The sequence below is a fragment of the Budorcas taxicolor genome, chromosome 11, assembly GCF_023091745.1.
Source record: "Budorcas taxicolor isolate Tak-1 chromosome 11, Takin1.1, whole genome shotgun sequence".
NCBI lineage: Eukaryota > Metazoa > Chordata > Mammalia > Artiodactyla > Bovidae > Budorcas > Budorcas taxicolor.
Window position 1 is genome coordinate 165,666,469 of NC_068920.1, and position 22,465 is coordinate 165,688,933.

Below are 22,465 nucleotides of genomic sequence, written 5' to 3' on the forward strand. Positions count from 1 at the left end.
CACCGCCGGTCCCGCCCTCTCCCAGGGCCGAGGCTGCACATTCGACACGGCGCAGCCAATCGGAGCCGCTCTTCCTGCGGCGCGGGGGCCGGTGGGGCCGGAAGCTGCCGAAGGCGCCGGAAGCGCAGCGCGGCGGGGCCGGAATCCGAGGCGGCTGCAACCGGCAGCGGCGTGGTGGCTGTGCGCAGGCCTCGCCATGGGCCTCCTGAGCGGGGCGGCTCGCGCCCTGGTGCGGGGCGCCGACCGTATGAGCAAGTGGACCAGCAAGCGGGGCCCGCGCACCTTCTACAAGAGCCGCGGTGCCAAGGGCGTCGGCTTCCACGGTCGCGGCGGCAGGTTCGTGCTGGTCAAGGAAATGGTCCCGGAGCTGGTGGTGCCCGAGCTGGCCGGCTTCAAGCTCAAGCCCTACGTGAACTACCGCGCCCCGGAGGGCACAGACGTTCCCCTGACGGCCAAGCAGCTCTTTCTGGAGACGGCGGCGCCGGCTATCGAGAAGGACTTGAGGGCCGGGACTTTCGACCCCGAGCACCTAGAACGGTACGGCTTTGAGCCCACGCAGGAAGGCAAGCTTTTCCAGCTGTATCCCAAGAACTTCCCGCGCTAGGAGTGGTCGGCGGCCGCGCCGGATGTGCCTGCGACCGAGGACTTGGACCCTCTTCGCCCAGCCTAGTTCCGGGGTGGCGGGTGGAGAGGCGGTTCCCTCGTTTTCGCTTCTATTAAAGACCTTGCCTACCGTATCGTGTTGGTTTGGGCATCTGGCCACTGTGTAAAGGAAGCACGCCACGTGTGAGGTTAAGGCGTAGAGACCTAGGCGACGTTCTCAGGTTCCAGCCAAACCAGAACCCCTACCGAGAGGGAAGTAGGCAAGAACATGTGGCTCAGCTTGCAGGAGGGAGGGAGTTCACAAGGCAGATCCAGCCACGTGACAGCACTAGGTCATTCACCCCGAGTTCACCCCAGGGAACAACCAAAGAGCACATTTATGGGTCCCAAAGCAGTTTATTTTGGTGAACCTCCCCGCCTTGGGGCAAACCTGAAGATAAGGCCACACGGGAAGTTGCTGCCAAACTGCTATTTCCCTAATAATCTATAGCCTCTCTCTTTATGTTCTGTTTCAGCGCATAATTCCTCAGATCCTAGTTCTGTTGATCCTTAAGTGAAATATCCTAAAACAAACTGGAGGAGGGTTCAACATTAATACATTCTAACCTGTGCTGACAGTTCTGTCAGGAAATAACAGAAGCTTGTGTTTTCTGATTCAGAACACCTACCTATCCTATCAGTGGGTGCTGCGGAGTTGACAGATTCCACAGTGGCCTGGAGTTCCACATCTGCTCCTCCGGAGAGAGGAGGAATGGCCTGTGGGAGGCAGATCAGTCCCAAGCCCAGGACTTCTGGAGTTAAGCTGTGTCCAGGTTTAACGCCACAGTGAGGAAGCGTGACTAATCCACCATACGACTTAACATTTCCAGTTTATGGTATGCTAAAGCAATACACCCTTCTTTTTGGTTATTTGCACAGGAGGCTATGCAAGCACTTCCGGTGCCGTGATCTTTTTTTAATGTTCATAGAAAACTAATAATAACACAAAAACAAACTACTTTGGTATTATAAAGTAGCTTTAAAATTTTTAGTTAATGTAAATAGTTGCTTATATAAGTCCTAAGAACTGAAAGTCAAAACACAGGAAACTGACAAGTTTGAGTGCTGGGAACCAAGCCCTTCCTCCACCCCACCTCTTGCTGCCACAGAGACACCATTTTGAAGGGCCCAGCAGATAAGGTTTATCTGAGAGGCCAAGAGGTTTTCTATTTACTGAGAACATTACACAGATGCACTGAGCCCCATACAGTGAGATAGTCTGGGGTCACTTCATTCTCAAGAAAGATAAAGATGTACTCTAGGTTTTATTTGTGGAAATTGTCTCTACCATGTCAAACCAAGCAAGGTCTTCCCCAGCTCAGATGTCCTGCCACTTCCAGAGGTGAAGAACATGATCATAAAAAGAGCAAGTGGCCAGAAGGTTGGTGTCAAAGCCTGCTGCCTCCAGATCCTGGTCGCAGTCACAGATCTTGACCCCTGGAGTGGGCAGCCGGCCATCCTCGTCCTCTGTCTGCAGAGGAGCCTCTAGCTTGCTCCCATTCTGGTGTGTGGTGCCACCCACTCCATCACTGTCAGCTAGACGCTCCGAAGAGGATGCTGGTGACGGGTCTGCAGCCTTCAGGGTAGAGTCCTGGTCTGCTGTTCTGGCTTCTGGGTCACCGCCAGGGAAGGACGGCTGGGTCTGTGGCGGACGGCAGAAGTGGAGCCAGGACCAGTCGATTCCATACACCAGCGAGTTGGGCAAGGGGTAGGACAGGGAGACTGCGTCCTGCTCTTCCTCTGGAGCGAGATGGGAGGACACAGGAAACTTAGCCAGTTACTCTCGTCACCCACCCCCAACAGACCCTGCCCACCCTCAAAGAGAAACTTCCAAGAACAACCACCGTGTGTCACAGAGGACTGCTGAGACACAGGCAGAGAAGGGCAGGCCTTCATCCTGCAGTGAATGCACTCTGTGCCTGCGAGAGGAGGCAGCCTGCGCCACGGAGCTCCCAGCCAGGGCGCCTGAGGACTCAGCGTGAGCCAGACAGAGGAAATGGGGCGCATCAGAAATGAAGGGAACAGGAACATGTGAAGCACACCGCAGGGAAGCTTGGTGTGTGTGAGAAACCACAAGCATGGATGTGGCTGAGCTGTCATCTGGAACTGGCAACATGTCAGAAGTGTCCCGGCACACAGAGCTCCCTTAGAGAGTCTGGATTTGGACTGGGAAAGGAGTCATTCACTGCCTGAGCAGCTGTGCTTGTGGTGAGTTGCTATGGCAACTCTGAAGATGAAGGGCAAGACTGGAAAATGTCAGGCCTCGTTCTGGACAGAACGTCGCCGAGAAAGGGTGAAAAGGGACCCGTGACCAGGGAGAGAGGCCCCCTGGTGGTCTGTGGCGAAGAACCTGCCTGCCAGTGCGGGATAAACTGGTTCAATCCCTGATCTGGGGGACCCCATGTGCCGCGGAGCAGCTAAGCCCGAGCGTTGCAACCACTGAGCCCGCGTGCCCTAGAGCCGGTGCACCGCAAAAAGAAGCCGCCACAGTGAGAAGGCCCTGCTCTCCGCAACCAGAGAGAGGCCTGCACTGTGGTGAGGACCTAGCACAGCCAAAAATGGACAAATAGAAATTATAAAAATAAACATGACGCGGTGTCAGCAAACCTGAGCTGGTCAAGGGTCCAGGCCAAGGCTGAGGCTGGTAAAAGCAGCTGCAGAGACTGGCCAGTGAGCTGGGGGCGGAAAAACTCACCAGCTGGACGGCCCAGCCATTCGGTCTTCAGTCGCCTGGACACCACAGCGGCGGCCCCGGTGCACGGATCAAAGCGACAGCACTGAGTCGTGATCAGCCTCTGAACCGTGACCAGAGTGAGCGGTGAAGAGGAGAGCCCAAAGCTGGCGTCAGGAAACAGACCAAGGACACAACTGACGCACCAGAGACCCTCCTCCCCAAGCCAGGGCTCTGCCTGAGCAGAAGGGGCTCCAGAGAGAAGCCCGGTGCTGGGCTCTCCCGGAGCACAGAGAGGCACGTGGCACCACCACAGAAGGAAGCTCCAAGGAGACCGCCTGCCCCTCACTGAACATCTGGGGGCCTGGGAGGCAGGGTCGCTGGCACAGTAAAGGCCCACGATACTTTCACATCCAACAACCACAGGCAGTGTCCACTCGTGGTCCAGGCGGACACAAAGCCTCCTGCCACAGGCAGCTCCACACGGTAACACAGCATGCCTGCTGCTCAGGGCACTGTGGCAAGTGCTAAGCAAGCACGCGGGGCAGCAGGTGGCCGGAAGCTTCCGTGAAGGAGAGAGTATACGCAACGCTGATCAGAACACACCGAAACAAAGTCAGTAATGTGGTCAAAACACACAAGAAGCGTCTCCAGCTGGAAGCTTAAAACCACCTACTAAACCACACTCGGATAGACGGGGAAGTACAAGCTGGAATCACAGAGTTCTTCATAAAAATGAAAGCACGATCACCATGTATCAGAACCTAAAACTGTGCTTAAATCAGAGAATAATTCAGACATAAAAATACTTCATACAAAGCAAAGTAACAAACGTAAGTGAGTTGTAGTCCCAACTCACAATGCTAAAAAAACAGCTAAGGAGGCAGACGGAGAGAAACAGCAAAGGTAACAGAAGTTGGCAAGGTGGGGAGCAGCGACAGCATGGCGAAAACAAGAAAGCAAAGTGGCTTCTTAAGAGACAAAGTGCACACACTGCTAACTAGGGTGAACGTCTGTGTGTTTGTATGGCTATACAAAGTGAGACACGATACAGCGAATAACTGTTAGGAAATTTTGACCCCAGTAGAGACATAAAGCATAAACAAAGCAACTTTCACAGAAAAATACAGAGAAAGTTAACACAGAATCATCATTCAAAAATAAATCAGGCCCAGAGAGTCACAGAATTTTCACCGCATCTTGAATATAACGATAACCCAAATGACATATAAATTATTCAAGAGACGATGAAAAATTTTTTTTCACATTTTTGTTTTGATTTTCACATGAACGAAACATAGTGCTGATAAATAGCATAAAAGAAAATTTGTGTCATCTTTGAACATTATCGAAAGCCCCAAATAAGGTCTGCGCCAGAATGCAATACTACACTGGAAAAGATAACCTACCTTCCAAAGAGGACACACAGATGGTCCAAAGGCACCTGAAAAGATGCTCAGCATTGTTAATCATCAGAGAAATGCAAATAAAAGTCACAGTGAGACATAACTTGACACCTGTCGAAATGGCCATCGTCCAAAAGACCACAAATACCAAATGTTAGGGAGACTGTGGAAAACAGAGCTCTCCTACACTGTCAGCAGAAATGAACACCGGCACAGACACTGGAAAATGGTACGGAGGTTCCTCAAAAAACTGCACACAGACCTACCCACCATATGATCTAGCAATTCTATTCCTAAGAAAGTGAAAAAAATTCAAGATACAGGCACCCCAATGTCCACGTGTGTGGATGCCCGATTCTGAGACCCCATGGACTGCAGCCCACCAGGCTGCTCTGTCCATGGAGTTTTCCAGGCAAGCATGCTGGAGTGGGTGACCATTTCCTCCTCCAGGGGACCTTCCCGACCCAGGTATGGAACCCACGCCTCTTGTGTCTCCTGCATTGGCAGGTAGCTTCTGCCACATGGGAAGCCCTCTAATGCTCAGACAGAAGGCAGACATTCGTTCAGTCGTGTCCAACTGTTTACAACCCCACAAACTGTAGCCTGCCAGGCTCCTCTGTCCATAGAATTTTCCAGGCAAGAATACTGGAGTGGGTTGCCATTCCTTTCTTGAGGAGAATCTTCCCGACCCAGGGATTGAACCTGGATATCCCGCATTCCAGGCAGATTCTTCACCATCTGAGCCACCGAGGAAGCACTCTAATGTTCACAGCAGCATTATTTACAGCTGCAAAGAGTCAGACAAGACTAAGCTGCTAAGCACAGCACAGAGAACGGGTGGTTACCAGTGAGGAGAGGGAAGGCGGGAGGAGAGGGGGTTAAAAGATACAAGCAATGTGCATCCTTTGTGTCCAACTTTCCCTGACCCCCTGGACTGAGCCCACCAGGCTCCTCTGTGCAGGCGAATTTTGTAGGCAAGCATACCGGAGTGGGCTGCCATTTCCTGCTCCAGGGAACCTTCCCAACCCCGGGACTGAACCCACACATGCCTCTTCCGTCTTCTGCACTGGCAGATTCTTTCCCACTGTGCAATCTGGTAAGCCAAGTCACAACCTAAACTATCACATATAAAACAAATACGCCACCAGGATATATCGTACAGGGGCTTCCCTAGTGGCTCAGAGGATAAAGCATCTGCCTGCAGTGCAGGAGACCCGGGTTCGATCCCTCTTTCCCACTGTGCAATCTGGTAAGCCGAGTCACAGCTACACTATCACAGAGGAAGCAAATGCGCTACCAGGATAACTGTGCAGGGGCTTCCCTGGCGGTCCAGTGGTCAGGACTGCACTTCCAGCGCAGGGCGTGCAGACTCGATCCCTCACAGGGGAACTAAGTTCCCGCATGACGTGTAACAGAAGCCGCCCCAGAAAAGGATCTCTTCAAAACACATACATGTGAAATGCAGGGCTGGGTAGAGTACGAGCTGGAGTCTAGATTGCCAAGAGACAGATCGATAACCTCAGACACGCAGGTGACACCACCCTTATGGCAGAAAGCAAAGAGGCAGTAAAGAGCCTCTCGGTGAAAGTGTAAGCGGAGAGTGAAGAAGCTGACTTAAAACTCAGCACTCAAAACACTAAGATCACGGCATCCGGTCCCATCACTTCACGGCAAATAGATGGGGAAACAATGACAGACTTTGTTTTCTTGGCTCCAAAATCACTGCAGTTGGCAAATGCAGCCATGAAATTACAAGGTGCTTGCTCCCTGGAAGAAAGTTATGACAAACCTAGACAACATATTAAAAGCCAGAGACATTATTTTGCTGACAAAAGTCCACAGAGTCAAAGCTATGGTTTTTCCAGTGGTCATGTATGGATGTGAGAGTTGGACCATAAAGAAAGCTAAGAGCCAAGAATTGATGCTTTTGAACTGTGATGCTGGAGAAGACTCTTGAGAGTCCCTTGGAGTGCAAGGAGATCCAACCAGTCCATCCTAAAAGCAATTAGTCCTGAACATTCATTGGAAGGACTGATGCTGAAGCTGAAACTCCAGTACTTTGGCCACCTGATGCAAAGAGCTGACTCACTGGAAAAGACCCTGAAGGCGGGGGAGAAGGAGACGACAGAGGATGAGATGGCTGGATGGCATCACTGACTCGACGGACGTGAGCCTGAGTGAACTCCAGGAGTTGGTGATGGACAGGGAGGCCTGGAGGGCTGCCGTCCACGGGGTCGCAAAGAGTCGGACACGACTGAGCGGCTGCGCTGAACTGTGCAGCCCAGAGAATAAAGCCAAAGTTTCAGAGCAACTGTGAACGGGGCCCAACTCTTAGAGCTGTGGGCCACTGCATTCTCTGCTGCTGCTGCTAAGTCGCTCCCGTCGTGTCCGCCTCTGTGCGGCCCCGTAGACGGCAGCCCACCAGGCTCCCCCGTCCCTGGGATTCTCCAGGCAAGAGCACTGGAGTGGGCTGCCATTTCCTCCTCCAATGCATGAAAGTGAAAGGTGAAAGGAAAGTCACTCAGTTGTGTCCGACTCTTAGCGACCCCATGGACCGCAGCCCACCAGGCTCCTCTGTCCATAGGATTTTCCAGGCAAGAGGACTGGAGTGCGGCTATATTATATATCTGAAACATAATATTGTAAGTTAACTATACCTCAATAAAATAAAATTTTTTAATTAAAAAAAAACAAACCTACTTTGACAACTAAAAACGAAACCATAACCAAGCGTGATTTATTCCAGGAATATATATTCCATATTAGAAAACCCATAAACAAAATTTACTATATAAATGTATCCAAGGAGAAAAATAATACAGTTCAACAGATAGTATAAAAGCATTTGACAAAAAAAATCAACAATTCCTGATTTTAAAAAATACTCAAGAAAACAGAAATTGATGAATACTAAGGACAGGTGGCTCAGACGTGAAGAGTCCGCATGCGATTAAGAGATCCGGGTCCGATCCCTGGGTGGGGAAGATCCCCTGGAGATGGGAATGGTTGCCCACTCCAGCATTCTTGCCTGGAGAATTCCATGGACAGAGGAGCCTGGCAGACTACAGGCCATGGGGCCGCCAAGATTCAGACACGACTGAATGACTAACGCTTTCACCTTCTTTCCAAGGACACACTTTAGTCCTTATATATCATCAAACTACATGGGAACTAGCAGGGCCCCTCTTCAAGGTCAGGAATAAGGCAAGATGTCCTCCACTCTTTAAAAGTTGTACTGGAGACACCAGTAAAGGACGTTGAATGAGAAAATAACTGAAGGCATCCAGTTGGGAAAATAAAGACCAAAACTCTAATCTTTTGCAGATGGCACCATGCTTACTTGCAAAACCCAAGGAATCAACAGCAAGACTAATGGAAACACGTGTTTATAATTGTCAGAACATGAACCTACCGGCAAAAACCCAACAACTTTCAGATAGACAGCGATTTAGTTAGAAGACAGAATGGAGAGAATGTTACAAGAGCAACAAAAACGTTAGATTACTGAGGAACACAGTTAGCAAGAAACGTACGATGTACGCACACAGAAGCAAAGTTAGTTCTCGTGGACTGGTTCAAAACTGGGAAAGGAACACATCAAGGCTGTACACTGTCACCCTGCTTATCTAACTTATATGCAGAGTACATCATGCGAAATGGTGCGCCGCATGAATCCCAGCTGGAATGAAGATTGCTGGGAGAGATATCAACAATCCCAGGGGTGCACATGACACCCTCGTAAAGGCAGCAAGTGAAGACACACTGAAGAGCCTCTGGATAGGGCTGCATGAAGAAGCTGGCTTAAAACTCGATATTCGAAAACTAAGACCATGACATCTGGTGCCATCACTGCGTGGCAAATAGATGGGGAAACAATGGAAACGGTGAGAGAGTTTATTTTCTTGGACTCCAAAATCAGTGCTGATGGTGACTGTAGCCATGAAATTAAAAGACACTTGCTCCTTGGAAGAAAAGCTACGACAAACCTAAACAGTCTATTAAAAGGAAACATCACTTTGCCAACAAAGGCCCATACAGTCACAGCTGTGGTTTCTCCAGTAGTCAAGCTGGATCATGAAGAAGGCTGAGCATCAAAAAATTGATGCTTTTGAATTGTGGTGCTGGAAGAGACTCTTGAGAGTCCTTTGGACTGCAAGGAGATCAAACCAGTCAATCCTAAAGGAAATCAACCCTAAATGTTCACTGGAAGGACTGAAGCTGAAGCTCCCATACTTTGGCCACCTGATGCCAAGAGCTGACTCACTGGAAAAGACCCTGATGCTGGGAAGATTGAGGGCGGGAGGGGAAGGGGATGACAGAGGATGAGATGGTTGGATGGCATCACCAACTCAATGAACGAGTTTGAGCAAACTCCGGGAGATAGTGAAGGACAGAGGAGCCTGGCGTGCTGCAGTCCATGGGGTCGCAGAATCAGACACGGCTTAGAGGATGAACAGCTACAAGGATACAAGAACAGATCTGAACAAACGGAAAGGTGTCCCTTTCCTTGAATAAGATCCCAGATGACAAATAAGTCAGCTGGAAAGTTAGTTTGTATTTAACGCAATCCCTATAAAAAACCAATAAACAATTTTTTCTGGGACAAGCTAAGTCAACACTCAAGTTCAAACGTAGGAATAGTCAGGAAGCCCTTGAGAAAGACCTAGAGGCGGCAGGCAGCCCACTCTAACAAATGCCCTGAATGCTTCCGTGGTTGAAGAGCAGGTGTGAACACACTGAGACAGCTGGGGGGCAGGAGAGAAGGCGCGAAACGCAGCGTCCGTCCGGGAGGTGCCTGCACGTCTCGAGTCACCAGGGGCGGGGGCGGGGGGAGGACGGGCTTTCCAGGAACAGCGCCGGGACAGTTCCACATGTCACACAGGAGGACTTGGGTCAAAGTCCTAATTGTAGAAAGATGACGTCTGACAAATACGAGAAAACAGTGATGAATTCCTTTAGAAACTGGCTGTCTTTTTAACTGAGATTCAAAAACCTAGACTCAATGAAAAAACCTATAAATCTGATTGCACTTTTGAAAAAACCCCAACTTTCATATGGGAGGAAAAACACTATACGCAAAATCAAGGTAAGAAACAGAAAAATTATTTCCAACATAAAACAGATTAAGGGCTGATGACACTAATACATGGGCTAATACAGGAACTCTTTAAACCAAGGGAGAAAAAGACCAGGAGTCAGAGAGAAAACAAGCCAAAGAGAGCTCAGAAAAACAGGAATATGAAACCAGCCCTTCAGGCAAGCGAAAATGTATTCAGTTTCACTCCTAATTAGGGACATGCAAATCTCAGCTACTGTGCAAAGTCATTTCACACCCATCAGATGCAAAATTCCAAAGCTGGTGACACATTCTGCTGGCAAGGCTGTGGGGAAGCAGGGTTCTCATCCGTGGCTGGTGAGATGATGAAATCAGACAGATATCAGTCTGTGGACCCTGCAATCCCACATCTAGGCACTAACCCTAAAGATACACCTCCAACAAGCAGAAACACATACGCAAAACAACATATATGAAGCATTATTTGTAATTATAAGATATTAGAAATAACCCAAATAACCTATAGAAAACTGGAAGAAACTAGAGTTTACCCACTCAGTGGAGTGCTATATAACTCAAAAAACCCCAAGACTCTGTGAACCCATAAGGAGTGATTTCCAGGGTGTGCTTTAAAAGTGAAGTAAACAAACATGAATCCATGCAGAACATCTTTTCTGTACCAAAGGAGAAGCATGGATATGTAAATAGACATGCTAATTTTTGCGAAGAGACACAGAACTGTAACCCCGACCTAAGGGACAGGTTGCCGGCAAGAGGTGAACGGGAGCAGCGTGAGAAGAGGCCGGGCCCCTCTGCTGCTGCTGCTGTCCAGGCGCCCAGTCGCGCCTGACTCTGACCCCCGGACTGCAGCGCCCCGGGCGTCCCTGCCCGTCGCCGCCTTCCGGAGGCTGAGCGCACCTCTAACACACCCTTTTCTCTTTTCGGCTGCACCATGGCGTGCGGGGCCTCTGCTCCCCAAGCAGGGACTGAACCTACGCCTCCCGCAGTGGAAGCATGGAGTCTGGACCACCAGGAAGTTCCTAATGGAATTTTCATTTCTAGAACACTGTTAATGTTTTCACACATTCAAAAGGAAAACTAAATCAATGAGGATGAATAAAAACATCCTTCAAAAAAAGAAACAAACTGAACAGTGTTTCACACATGACTGCCACACAGAAAGAAAAGCAGCTCTAGTCCAAGTGAATCCTGAACGCAGCACAGCGGCTGCACCAAGCCAACGAACACACAGGACGGCGAGAGCGTCCGGAGCCCTGAGGTGCGTCGGGCTGCTTGTGGCGTGGCACCGACAGCGCTCCACAGGCTCAGGCACGAGAGCCAGGACCTGCTGGGAGCCAGGGACGCGCAGAACAGGGGCGGCAGGGAGAGCTGTGCTGCCGGAATGAGCTAGAGGTGTCGGCAGGAACTCAGGTTCTGACACACACGTGTGTGCACACGGAAACCCACATACACAGATACACAGGCGTGAGCATACATGTACACACAAACGTGTACCTGCACGTGTACGTGCAGGTATGCAGACACGCAGACACATATGTGTACATGCACTCACTACTAAGAGGATCCAGGACTTCCTGGAAAAGCAGCTTGTCCAGGGCGTGGGAGAGGGCGAGCCCAAAATGAGCCCGGAGTGACCAGAAAGGGAGGCGCCACCTCAACCACATGCCCAAAAGCAACATCGGCAATAAAGGGACAGAGCGGCATCTCGTGGCTGCTGAGCCCCCCACTCGGAGGGCAGAGCGCCACTTGCGGGAGGCCCGACAGCAGCGCGTAAGCTACAGTGCGTTCGCTACAGACTCGCAGCCACGGGCAGGCTGACAGCACCCAGCACCCAGGAGGAGGCGTGCGCGCCTCTCCTGGGGTCAGACGGAGGCTTTACAACAAGCGCTATTGGAGACGAACAGTGACGTCCTGTGATGAGAAGAGTCGACACAGCAGGACCACACGCAAGCACGACTGGACACACACAGCTAACGAGCCCCCCCGTCTCTGAAACAAAAGCTGACGGAAATGAGGGGGGACACAGACACAAACCAGCAAGGCCGCTGAAGCAACTGTGGTCCAATTAAAACATGAACAGCACCGCAGACACTGGCTGCCCACTTTCAGAAATGAACGACCAGACAGCCACCAAGAACAGGTGGTGCCCGCCCCCGATGGGGAGAGCACACGGTCCTCCCCGGACGGACTGCAAACGGGCCACAGTGAGTCCCAGTGACCCCAAAACTCGACTCAGTAACAGAAATTCAGGATGCTCTGGAAAATGTGCAAGTTGAACAGCACTCTCCACGGTGACCAGTGAGTCAGAGGGGAAATCGCAGAGAAGCTGGAAAATACTGTTTTTGAGATGAATGAAAATACAACACACCAAACTCATGGGACACAGTGAAAGCAGAGTTTAGAAGGCGATCTATCACTGTGAGGCCGACACTAAGAGAGAGGAGAGAGGGCAGAGAACCGCCAGAGCGCCCACAGGACAAAGGGCAGCGACACGGCAGGAGCAGAGCCCAGGGCTCAGACAAGGAAGCCTGGAGGCCACCGCCGGCGGAGACGGTCGGGAATGCGTGAGGGTGAGGCGGCCACCTGCTCCTACGGAGGAGGGGACACGACCCCGGGAAGGGGGATGGGGGCAAAGGCGGGGTGGGGCTTCAAGAGAAGAAAACGTGAGGGACCCCTGATGAGAGGAAGGCCAGTCCGCCTGCTGGTTCTGCCTGGAGCAGGAGAAAGAACCGGGGCAGCGGCTGAAGCGTGTCTGGAGTGCAGGCCGCTGAGCCCAAACTGTCTGCAGCAGTGACCAGGCCCCGGTGGGGCTGGGCGTCACTGGTGCAGAGGCACCCAGATAACAGAGCCGGTCAGGCGAGGACCGCAGTTAGAGAGCAGGCTGAAGCTGAGACTCTGGAGTCACCCTCACGGCAAGGCTGGGTAACCCGGGAACGTGTCAGGACAGAGGAGCCTGGTGGGCAGGCCGCTCACCTGCTGCCGTCTGGTAGTTGATGATCGTAAAGCCGCCGTGCATGCAGGCTGCCAGGAGCAGGTCGCGCTGGAACGGGTGCCACTTGAGCCTCCACACCCCGCCTTGCACGGGCACGTCCGCCAGCGGCCGCCGCAGGCTCCGCATGTCCCAGAGGAGAACATGCTCGTCGTAGCTGAAACCCGCAGATCTCAGCCAGCGTGCGGGAAACGGGGGCTCCGCAGGCAGGGCACCCTCACAGGAGACCCAGACCTGCCCCTCCAGGACAAAGTCCCTCCCTGAGCCCCCAACGCCCACACTCTGGTTCAAAGAGCGGGCTGGTCAGACACCACAGCTGGGACTCACCTTCCTGTGGCCAAGACGTGCTCACGGTGGGGGCTGCTCTGGACGCTGCACACGCCCATGGAGTGTCTGCGGGGGGCAGGGGGCTGAGCAGGTGCCCCGCAGCTCCCCAACAGAAGCCCGGGGTGGGGCGGGGGGCTGAGCAGGCGCCCCGCAGCTCCCCAACAGAAGCCCGGGGCGGGGGGCTGAGCAGGCACCCCGCAGCTCCCCAACAGAAGCCCGGGGTGGGGTGGGGGGCTGAGCAGGCGCCCCGCAGCTCCCCAACAGAAGCCCAGGGCGGGACGGGGATGGGATGGGGCGGGGCTGGCCCCACGAGGACTCACCTGCGGCTGCTGAAGGTGGCAGCGTCGGGCATCCTGGTGTCCCAGCCCTTCAGGAGGCCATCGTCCCCACCTGCATGGAAATGGAAACCACCCCCGCTGGCCAGGAGGCACGCTGAGGATGGGCACCAGCTGCTTCTCAGGGCGCAGTCACGTCTGTGAGGGTGTTTCCACACAGGCACGCGAGCCCCAGAGGCAGCCAGCTGTGCCGCCACCGTGCCTTCACCCGAAGGGCAGACAAAGGCACGGGCGCAGAGCGACCAGCCACACAGACTCAGCCCTTCCGGCTCGCGCAGCCAGGAGCCAGCATGGCCGCGTCCGAGCGCTCGGAACAGACGTGTCTGCAGGAGGCTCCGCAGACGCCTGCACCTGGCAACACATTTCCGTGTGTTTTAAAGAGAAAGGTCCCTGGTAACCTCGCAGGAGAAGGGCTTCTTCTGAGGAAACTGAAGCAACAGAAATGAGAGGGGAGTCGGTGCCCTGGTGCACAGCCAGTCTTTGAAGAGAAGCAGCACCGCCGACGGGCACAGTGTCCCAAAGGAGGCGGGCAGAGAGGGCAGAGAGGAGCAAGCCGCCTGCAGAGCCACCCGCGCTGAGCATGCCGCTCGTCCACCACCCGCCCCCCGCCGCCCACCACCCACCCACCAGCACTTCCTGGGCACACCATAGACGGGGATGGCCGTGAACGCGACCTGTGTCCTTGGACCAGCAGAAGCCACCATCCCGGTACTGAGCTGCAGGTGAGCCTCAAATACAAGCTGCCGTTCCGTGGCAGGGCCGTAAAGAGAGCTGGCTGTGGTTTCTTTACATGCCGGGCTCCCTTCTCTCACACTCCACGTGCTCCACCAGGAGCTCCTACTGATCGGCCTGCACGCAGCAGTTTCCCACCCTTCCTCCTCACCACTGCCCCCACCTCACCCCTCACTGCCCCCGAGCCTACACCGTCAGCCCTTGCAGCCTACACTCAACACAGTAGCTAAGGCTGTTGCTCACTCACCAAGCCATGTCCGACTCCGTGACCCCATGGACTACAGCATGCCAGCCTCCTCTGTCCTCCACTATCCCCTGGAGTTTGCTCAGACTTATGCCCAGAATCAGTGATGCTGTGTAGCCATCTCATCCTCTGCTGCCCGTCCTCCTTTTGCTTTCAGTTTTTCCCAGCATCAGGGTCTTTTCCAATGAGTCAGTTCTCTGCATCAGGTGACCAAAGTATTGGAGTTTCAACTTCAACATCAGTCCTTCCAATGACTATTCACAACTGATTTCCTTTAGGATGGACTGGCTGGCTCTCCTTGCTGTCCAAGGGACTCTCAAGAGTCTTCTCCAACACCACAATTCAAAAGCACCAAATTTTTGGCGCTCAGCCTTCTTCATGGTCCAACTCTCACATCCATACATGACCACTGGAAAAACCACAGCTTTGACTACACGGACCTTTGTTGGCAAAGTGACATCTCTGCTTTTCAATACGCTGTCTAGGTTTGTCCTAGCTTTCCTTCCAAGGAGCAGGTGTCTTAATTCTGCAGCTGCAGCGACTGTCTGCAGCAACTCTGAAGCCCAAGAAAATGAAGTCTGTCACTGCTTCCCCTTTTTTCCCCATCTATTTGCCAGGAAGTGATGGCCCAAGAGGCCATGATCTTTGCTTTTTGAATGCTGAGTTTTATGCCAGCTTTTTTACTCTTCTCTTTCATCTTCATCAACAGCCTCTGTAGTTCCTCTTCATTTTCTTTCATTAGAATGATAAGGATCCTCTTAAATTTTAAAATGTTAAGCCAGAAATGTTAAGCCTCTATCCAACACCCCGCAACGGCTCCCTTCCACTCTGAGCAAATGCCGGCGCGCTCCTGGGGCCTCAGCCCAGCGCCCTGTCTCTGTGACCCCTCGCCTCCTGCTCCACACTAACTGCTCGAGACACACAAGGCTCCACAGGACAGTCTGTGCCGCCCACGGCACCCGATGCCCTTGCCTGTCCGACCTCCCTCCTTCCAAAGTGTATTCACCACCAAGCGTGTTACACTTGGCATTCCTTGTCTGTCTCCGCCAAGCGCTGGAAGCTCAGTGAAAGCAGGGACTTTATCTTCCTCACAGGAATCTCCCAAGCCTCTGGGACAGTGCTCGGCACGTGGTTGGTGCTCAACAGACACTTGTTGGATGAATGAATTGATCTTGAATTGTTAAAACATTGTCTCACTCCACTGTGGCTTGAATTAGCTAAGCCTCAAAGCAGAAGAATTAATCCATGAGCGAGAGCTCAGAAAATCAAGTCTTTACTGTTCTCCCTGAGTCTGTTCAAGGGTGCAACAGCAAAAACTCCAGAAGAGATCCCCTTTCAGGGGAAAATAAGCATTAAACACAAAATCAAAAGTGGTTTCAGGACATCCCTGACCGTCCAGTGGTTAGGAATCTGCCTTGCAATGCAGGGGATACAGGTTCGATACCTGGTCGGGGAATTAAGAGCCCATGTGCCCTGTGATGTGGCAAAAAATTAATAAACAGGAAGAGGACAGGGCGCCATGAGGCCAACGGCGAGGGACTGAGCGTACAGTGTTTCTAAAGACGAGACTTTAAGCTGGGCCCTGCCAGAAAAGGAGAATTAGCCCGTGAAAAATTAAACTAAGATTAGAGGAAACATAGAAGAGTTGAGGAAAAGAAGACAGAGCAAGGAAAAATCACTCAAAACAGGGCCAGCCAGGAAGGCGCAGACCCAGTCACCACTCAAACCCAGAAATCACTCAAAACAGGGCCAGCCAGGAAGGCGCAGACCCAGTCACAGAACACCCGGGGCCCTGGTGGGTGCCCCGGGTGGGAGCTGCAGGACGCTCAGGGCCGCGCGAGTGAGGAGCTCGCGTGTTCAGCCGCCTGCTCTCTCCTCAGACGGGAGGCTGGGCAGGAGAGGTTGGGCATGAACGCGGGCCACTGCCCGGTGCTCTGCCATGACCACGGAGAACGCGGGCCACTGCCCGGCGCTCTGCCGTGACCACAGCGTGGGACTGTGGTCGTGACAAGTGGAAAGAGAGTAAGAGAGATACAGCCAATTCCAAGAAATGCTCAGAAGACAAAACCAAGACACAGACTCTCGGGAGGGGCGAGCGGACAGAGACACCTGATTTGGGTGCCCAGACCCTGTCCCGGAGTGCAGGGCGGGGCAGGGCCACACGGGAACCCAGGCATGGCCGGAGCCAGCAGAGGGAAGCACTGGCGAGCACCCCAGCGTGAGCGCAGGGAGCTGGCAAGACAACGCAGCCAGACCTCAGAAGCAAGGTCTGCTCCCACCAGCGAAGCACAGTGTCTGTGGAGACGCAGTAACAGTCAGGAGAGCGATGATGCGGAGCGAGAAGAGGACGCGGGCGGGACCAGGAGCGCGCTGGCGCGGGACGAGCCCGCGGGGCGAAGGGCACGCTGGTGCAGGATGAGCCCGCTGGGCAGAGGGCGGGCTGGCGCGGGGACGAGCCTGCGGGGCGGAGGGTGCGTGGCCGCAGGGAGAAGCGGCGCTCGGATCGCACAGCCTTGACGCCCGGGAGGGACGCAGGGTACGACCAGACAGGCCCATGGACCTGCCCCCTGGGCTGGGCAGCGCGCTGTTCCTCCACATGAGGCTCCAGGCCACACCGCTCGCGGTGAGCACGGCACGCCACCAGCACCCAGACAGGAGACGAGGCCTCGGCTGCTCTCCAGCCTCTGCGGGTTCTGCAGCCCTCAGCTGTCTTCTCTCAGAGCCCCATGCCCTCCGCGGCCACTAGGGTGGAAGGGGCTCCCGGTGCCCACGTCACCACCCCATCCAGACGCGCCACGTACACCACCAGGAAGCCGGCCTTCCCTGCCGCCGGCCTGCCCTGGGAAGGAAGCCATTCCAAAAGGGGACATGCAAGCCTAAGACCCAACACGACCGCTCAGCACTGACCCAGACGATCGGGCAGCAAGCAAGGGTCTCCGACCGGACTTCTGAAGGAGGGCGAGGACCCCTCCCGGGGAATGAGCATCGGGGGGCTCCCACGGGGGAGCAGCGCCCCCCAAGAGCCCGCGGTGCCCGGGCAAACCGCGCTTCGCTCTACAAGGACAGCTCTGTGAGCACCAGCTCAGCTTCCGCCCCAAAGTACGCTCTCCATGAACGGCCGGAGGGATCGCCCGGTGACCCGTGTCTCCTCTGCTCCCTCCCGCCCCTCACCCTCAGCCAGTCTTCAAGGGGGCACTCAGCGGAGGATACCAACCTGAGTACACGACTTCCGTCTGCCAGTAATTGAAAGCAGCAACCCAGGCCTCAAACTGATGGGCCTGCCACGTGACCACAGCCTGCAATCCGGGCCCTGCCTCGCTGATCTTCAGGAGGTGGAGCTGCCCTTTGGAGTCGCTGCTAATGATTTTCAAGGGCTGGTCACTGGCCCTGGACACAAGGAACCAATGGAGAATCTGGCTGAAATCGATTCACTGCCCTAAACTCCTCACCTCTTGTGGTTCCCAAGCAGGGACACGTTATGCCCCCAAGACACAGCAGAGAGAGGCTCTCCAGGCCCTGGTACGTGAACAAGCCTCCTAAGAGGCGTGCCTCGGCAGAAACCGAAGCTGCCAGGAGCTTGTCAAAATAAACTAGGGTCGGCTTCGCCCGGTGAAAACATGCCCCCTTTCTCTTTCAGGATAAGGGCTGGCCGTGACACTCCCAGGCGTGAGAGCCACAGTCACGGCCGGCAAGGTGGCTTTCCTTCTGTCTCTCACACGAAACAGCCAAGACTCAGGCCCACCTCCGCTGGCCCTCACCTTCCAGCTTTCCCCGTGGACCAGTCCAAGGACAAGGCGAGGCACTGCCTTTCCAGGGCCAAGCGGGAGCAGGGCTGTAGCGTCCAAGTGTCCTGCTAGAGAGAAGAGAGACGCCACAGGGGACGAGCGGCCCCGGCGCCCCGAGGAGACCACTGTCCACCCCGCTGGACGTGTCCTCAGGCGCCCCACAGAGCAGAGCCTGGGAACACTGCCAGGCCCGCGCCGGGAGCCCTCACCGCTGAAGGAGGGCCTGCCCGCACACGAGAGCTCAGGGGAGCGGGCCTCTCTGCTGCCCAAGCCCCCCTGGAGACGAGCACGGCGCCCGCGCAGCCTCTTGGAAGCGCTGCCGCTGCGGCTTCCCATCGCCCAGGGCCTCCAGGGACAGGACAAAGGGGACTTCGCCCGGACACAGGCAGCCATGGGCACGCCGCTTCTCTGGGCTGGACTCTCTCTGCAGGGCAGCTGTGCTGCCTCCCAGGTCTTCCTACCCCTGCCTGCAACTCTGGTTCTGAGCGCAGCCCTCCTCAGGAACCCCTGCCGTCTTTCCTGAGACAGGGCTGCCGCTCTCGGAGTGCCTGGAGCAAGGCCGTCCTCACCAGCGCTCAGCGCCGTGGGCCCGAGGTCAGCTGGGCCCGCCCCAAGGCCCACGCGCAGCGCCTGCGTCAGCGCCGCCCCCTCCACTCCCCTCGCCCGCTGAGCCAAGACATGGTCAGGGCTCCTTCTCTCACCTGCCCCCGCCCCCAGCACGTGGGCATTCTACAGACGCGTGACATGGGATTGCTGTCAGACGCCCGGGGGACAACACATCATAAGCTGCTCAGCCGTGTCTGCCGCTTTGTGGCCCCAGAGTACAGTCTGCCAGGTTCCTATCCATGGGATTGTCCAGGCAAGAAAACTGAAGTGGGTTGCCATGCCCTCCTCCAGATCTTCCTGACCCAGGGATCAAACCCACGTCTCCTGAATTGCAGGCGGATTTCTTACCCACCGTGCCATGTTTGGGGAAGCCCAGAGGAACCCTATGCTCTCTTAATTACTGATGATAAACACCACTTCGCCCCAGGAAACACTGCTCTTCCTGCCCAGCACTGCCAGCCCAAGAATGCTGCCCAGGCTTTTTCCTAACAGGGCGTTCAGGCCCCCTGTCAGGTTAAAGGGCCTGCCTGTCGCTTCAGCTCCTCTGCTGGCGACACACAAGGTGTCTTCCTCTTGGGAGTTAGACGTAGAACCCGTGAACTTAAAACCCGTGAACTGTGTGCTACCTTAGAACATTTCACGATAAAGTTCACCACCGAACAGATCATCCTAGAAAAAGATAGCCTCAGCACAGCCTCCCTCCATGTTCCTTGGACCCCTCACTAAGCCTGGCCCAGTCACTGACCTCAGAGGGCACCAAGCGGAGGAGCTCTATGGACCCAGAAGCATCCGCCACACCCAAGACGGGATGGCCAGCCACTGGAACGTGACACCTAGGAGAGAATGCACGTGCCAGTCAGAACACAGGATGTGCCCGGAGTACAGGGGAACAACAGGCACCCCCGTGACTCACTGTTACAGATTTCAGTTCCAAAACCAGTTTGGAGCCTACAGTTCTGTTCCTACAAGATCCTCCCGTTTATGAAGCAGAAAATCAGCACTGCTTCCCAAACAGACCAACAGTACCTGTACGGCTTGGAAACTGAAAAAAGAAATGAACCCCAAGTTTACAGCAGCCTCCACAGGCAGGAAAGACAGGACAGGAAATGAACCCCAACTTCACGAAGATGCCTCCCCGTCTTGTCGGATGCCACTAGGCATCAGGCTCCTCTGACTAAACAATCAGGTTTTCATGACAAATTCCAACCAAGGGGGACTGTTTCCAAATGTGTACCATTTCATGTCCAGGATCGCAGAAGTGTCTCTTCTTTGGACCTCAACCAGGGGGCAGGGAGACCTGTCCTCATTGCAACTGTACAGGTAGAGACGGCCCAAACGAACTGGAGGCTCGGCAACACCCAGTTCACTCTACAAAAAAATGGACACGTTCTTTGAATACCTTAACAGACACTGAGGAACCCACAGGATGGCAAAAGGGACAGGGAAAGAAGAGGTTTGCCAACACTCGGGAACTGATTTTCTGAGCTGGAGAAATGTCTTTTCTCTTGTATGTGATAAACAAGTAGGTGGATTAGGATACAATGCTTCTTCTAAAGGGGCCGACAGAAAGGAGCTGTGGTTAGGATTCCCTTGGGACACAGTTTGCCTGCCTAGGACGCTCCCAGTGCCAGCTTTCACTCTTAAAAATGCTTAGGTTTGGATCCGCATAAGTGGATGCCTTCAAGGCATTAGGTAGAGCTCCTGTGACATCCCCTTTTCTCTTTGCTCTAGACTTCACCCACAACCTGGGCCACGCCGGCAAACAGACGCCATCCCGCTTTCAGGACGCCGTTTCTGACATTCCGGCCACAGGCCAAGGTCGCGTCCACCCCGTGTGGCTCCACTCGAGACGCCTCCACTCCAGCCTCACCGGGGCAGAGCAGAGAGGTCTCGATGCCTGCGGTAGGCTCTGCCTCTCAGGAGCCTCTCCTCGCGCTTCTCGAGAGGAGCTCGAGTCGGGGACTCGAGCCGCTTGGGAACGGCCACCTGGGGCCGCAGACCGCCCGAGGCCCGAAGCAAGGAGGCCCGCGCACCTGGCACGCCCCGTCGGCGGGCCGGCCCTCCGGCTTCCACAGCTGGTAGGTGCCGCACGCCAGCAAGTGCCTGCAGCCGGCCAGCGGGCACCACTCCACCGAGTCCACGGTGTGCTCCGTGTCCACCGCCTGCAACAGCTGGACGCGGCCGTCGGCTCCCGCGCCCCCGGAGGAGGCGGCGGCGGCCGTGGCGGCGGGCAGCGCGCGGCAGAGGCTGAGTAGGGCAGCCACGTTGACAGCGCCGAACGCGGGCGCCCTGCGACCGGGGCCGCCCGGCCGGGTGCACGGCGCGGCCCCCACTTCCGCCGCCGACGCCAGGCCTCTTCCGGGGAGGGACTTCCTGCCCCAACGACACGCCCGCGAGGCCGCGCTCCCGCGCCCCCTGCTGGCCGGCAGACTCGACCCGCCCCGCGCGCCCCGCGCGGCGGCGAGGCCGGCCCGGGATCCGGCACCCGAGCGTCCGGCACGGAGTCACCGGGGGGCCGGACTGTGAAAGGGGAGCAGAGTCCAGGGTCTGACCCAAAGAGCCTGGGCACAGGCTGCCCTCCCTCTCCCTGGTCATGTCCGCCGCAGGGAGCTACCTGCCTGTGGGCAAGTGCAGCGCATCAGCGGACGCAGAATCCTGCCAGGACCGCAGAGAACGGAGACAGGGTGGGCCCAGGGCCCAGCCGCGAGCAGCAAGGTGAACCGAGGGCGCGGAGCAGAGTGTGTCTGAGCCCCAGGGGCAGGTGGGGTCCGTGCCCGTTAGACACACGGTATAGGGGAGGGCACCCAGCACACTCACTCTCTGACTTGGAAAACTGAGTTGTGTGCTGGCACCATTCAACAAAACCTAACTCTACAGCCCAAGTCTGGGGAAGGCAAGTGTTAGATACTGTTATGAACTGAATGCAATTATTGTCCAGTGGCTAAGCTGTGTCTCTGCGACCCCACAGACTGCAGCCTGCCAGGTTTCCCTGTCCTTCACTCTCTCCCAGATTGAATTGTGTCCTCCCCCAAAGATACGCTGAAGTCTTATCTGCAACATCACAGAATGTGACCTTCAGAAACAGGGTCTTCACAGAGGCCATCCAGTTAAGGCCATTAGTGTACCCCTAATTCAGTTTCACTAGCAGCCTTAAGAGATGTGGTCTATTACAGACACCCACAGGAGAAGCCTGGCAGGCATGAAGCCTCTACAAGGAAAGGGCTGCCTGAGGCCACTGGAAGCTGGAAGAGCCTGGAATCTTCAGAGGGAGCACCACCCTGCCCACACACTGGTGTGCAGGACCTACACCCTACATTGTTTTAAGCCACCCAGCTTGTGTTCCTGTGTTACAGCAGCTGCAGGAAATGCGACAAGACTGAAATCCATATGGAGACCTGGGTGGTCAGCCTGTGGTTTCTATGGCTAGAAAAGGTCAGCTTTTCAGATGGCAGCTGAAGCAGAGAAGGTCGGTCAGGACACAGAAGGGCACCCTGAAGTGGCTGAACCACACACCTTGATCTAACCTGGTGCAGAAGGCAGGCCGGGCAGCCCCCTGCCTCACTCCTAACAGGCAAGTCGTCAATGTTGGACCTTCAGTTGCTCTCAGATGTGTGGCTGCAAGTCAAGAGGTCGGGGCCGTCAGAACAGAGC

The 22,465-nt window shown here is 55.0% G+C and overlaps 2 protein-coding genes across 2 annotated transcripts; one reads left to right on the forward strand and one right to left on the reverse strand.

The window, feature by feature from the left end:
* Window positions 1-121: 121 nt before the first annotated feature.
* MRPL41 (mitochondrial ribosomal protein L41) lies at window positions 122-737 on the forward strand. The gene has a single exon (XM_052647853.1). The coding sequence runs from the start codon at window positions 197-199 to the stop codon at window positions 602-604; it is 408 nt and encodes a 135-aa protein (XP_052503813.1). The 5' UTR covers window positions 122-196; the 3' UTR covers window positions 605-737.
* Window positions 738-1,022: 285 nt separating this feature from the next.
* Window positions 1,023-21,409, reverse strand: DPH7 (diphthamide biosynthesis 7). The gene is made up of 10 exons (XM_052648307.1): window positions 21,300-21,409; window positions 20,848-21,187; window positions 20,049-20,182; window positions 19,560-19,647; window positions 18,182-18,273; window positions 17,638-17,810; window positions 13,433-13,502; window positions 13,113-13,178; window positions 12,770-12,942; window positions 1,023-2,382 (listed from the first exon to the last, which is right to left on the reverse strand). Exons 1-10 carry the CDS (start codon window positions 21,407-21,409, stop codon window positions 1,961-1,963), a joined length of 1,668 nt encoding a protein of 555 aa, XP_052504267.1. The 3' UTR covers window positions 1,023-1,960.
* Between the last annotated feature and the right edge of the window lie 1,056 nt (window positions 21,410-22,465).

Excerpts from the sequence above, each read along its gene's own strand:
- MRPL41 (XM_052647853.1), top strand. The coding sequence starts at position 197 with ATGGGCCTCCTGAGCGGGGCGGCTCGCGCCCTGGTGCGGGGCGCCGAC.
- DPH7 (XM_052648307.1), bottom strand. The coding sequence starts at position 21,409 with ATGACCAGGGAGAGGGAGGGCAGCCTGTGCCCAGGCTCTTTGGGTCAG. Across the intron at positions 21,188-21,299 it reads ACTCCGTGCCGGACGCTCGG|GAAGTCCCTCCCCGGAAGAG; the intron begins GTGCCGGATCCC and ends TCGTTGGGGCAG. Across the intron at positions 13,179-13,432 it reads GCCACCTTCAGCAGCCGCAG|ACACTCCATGGGCGTGTGCA; the intron begins GTGAGTCCTCGT and ends TGCCCCCCGCAG.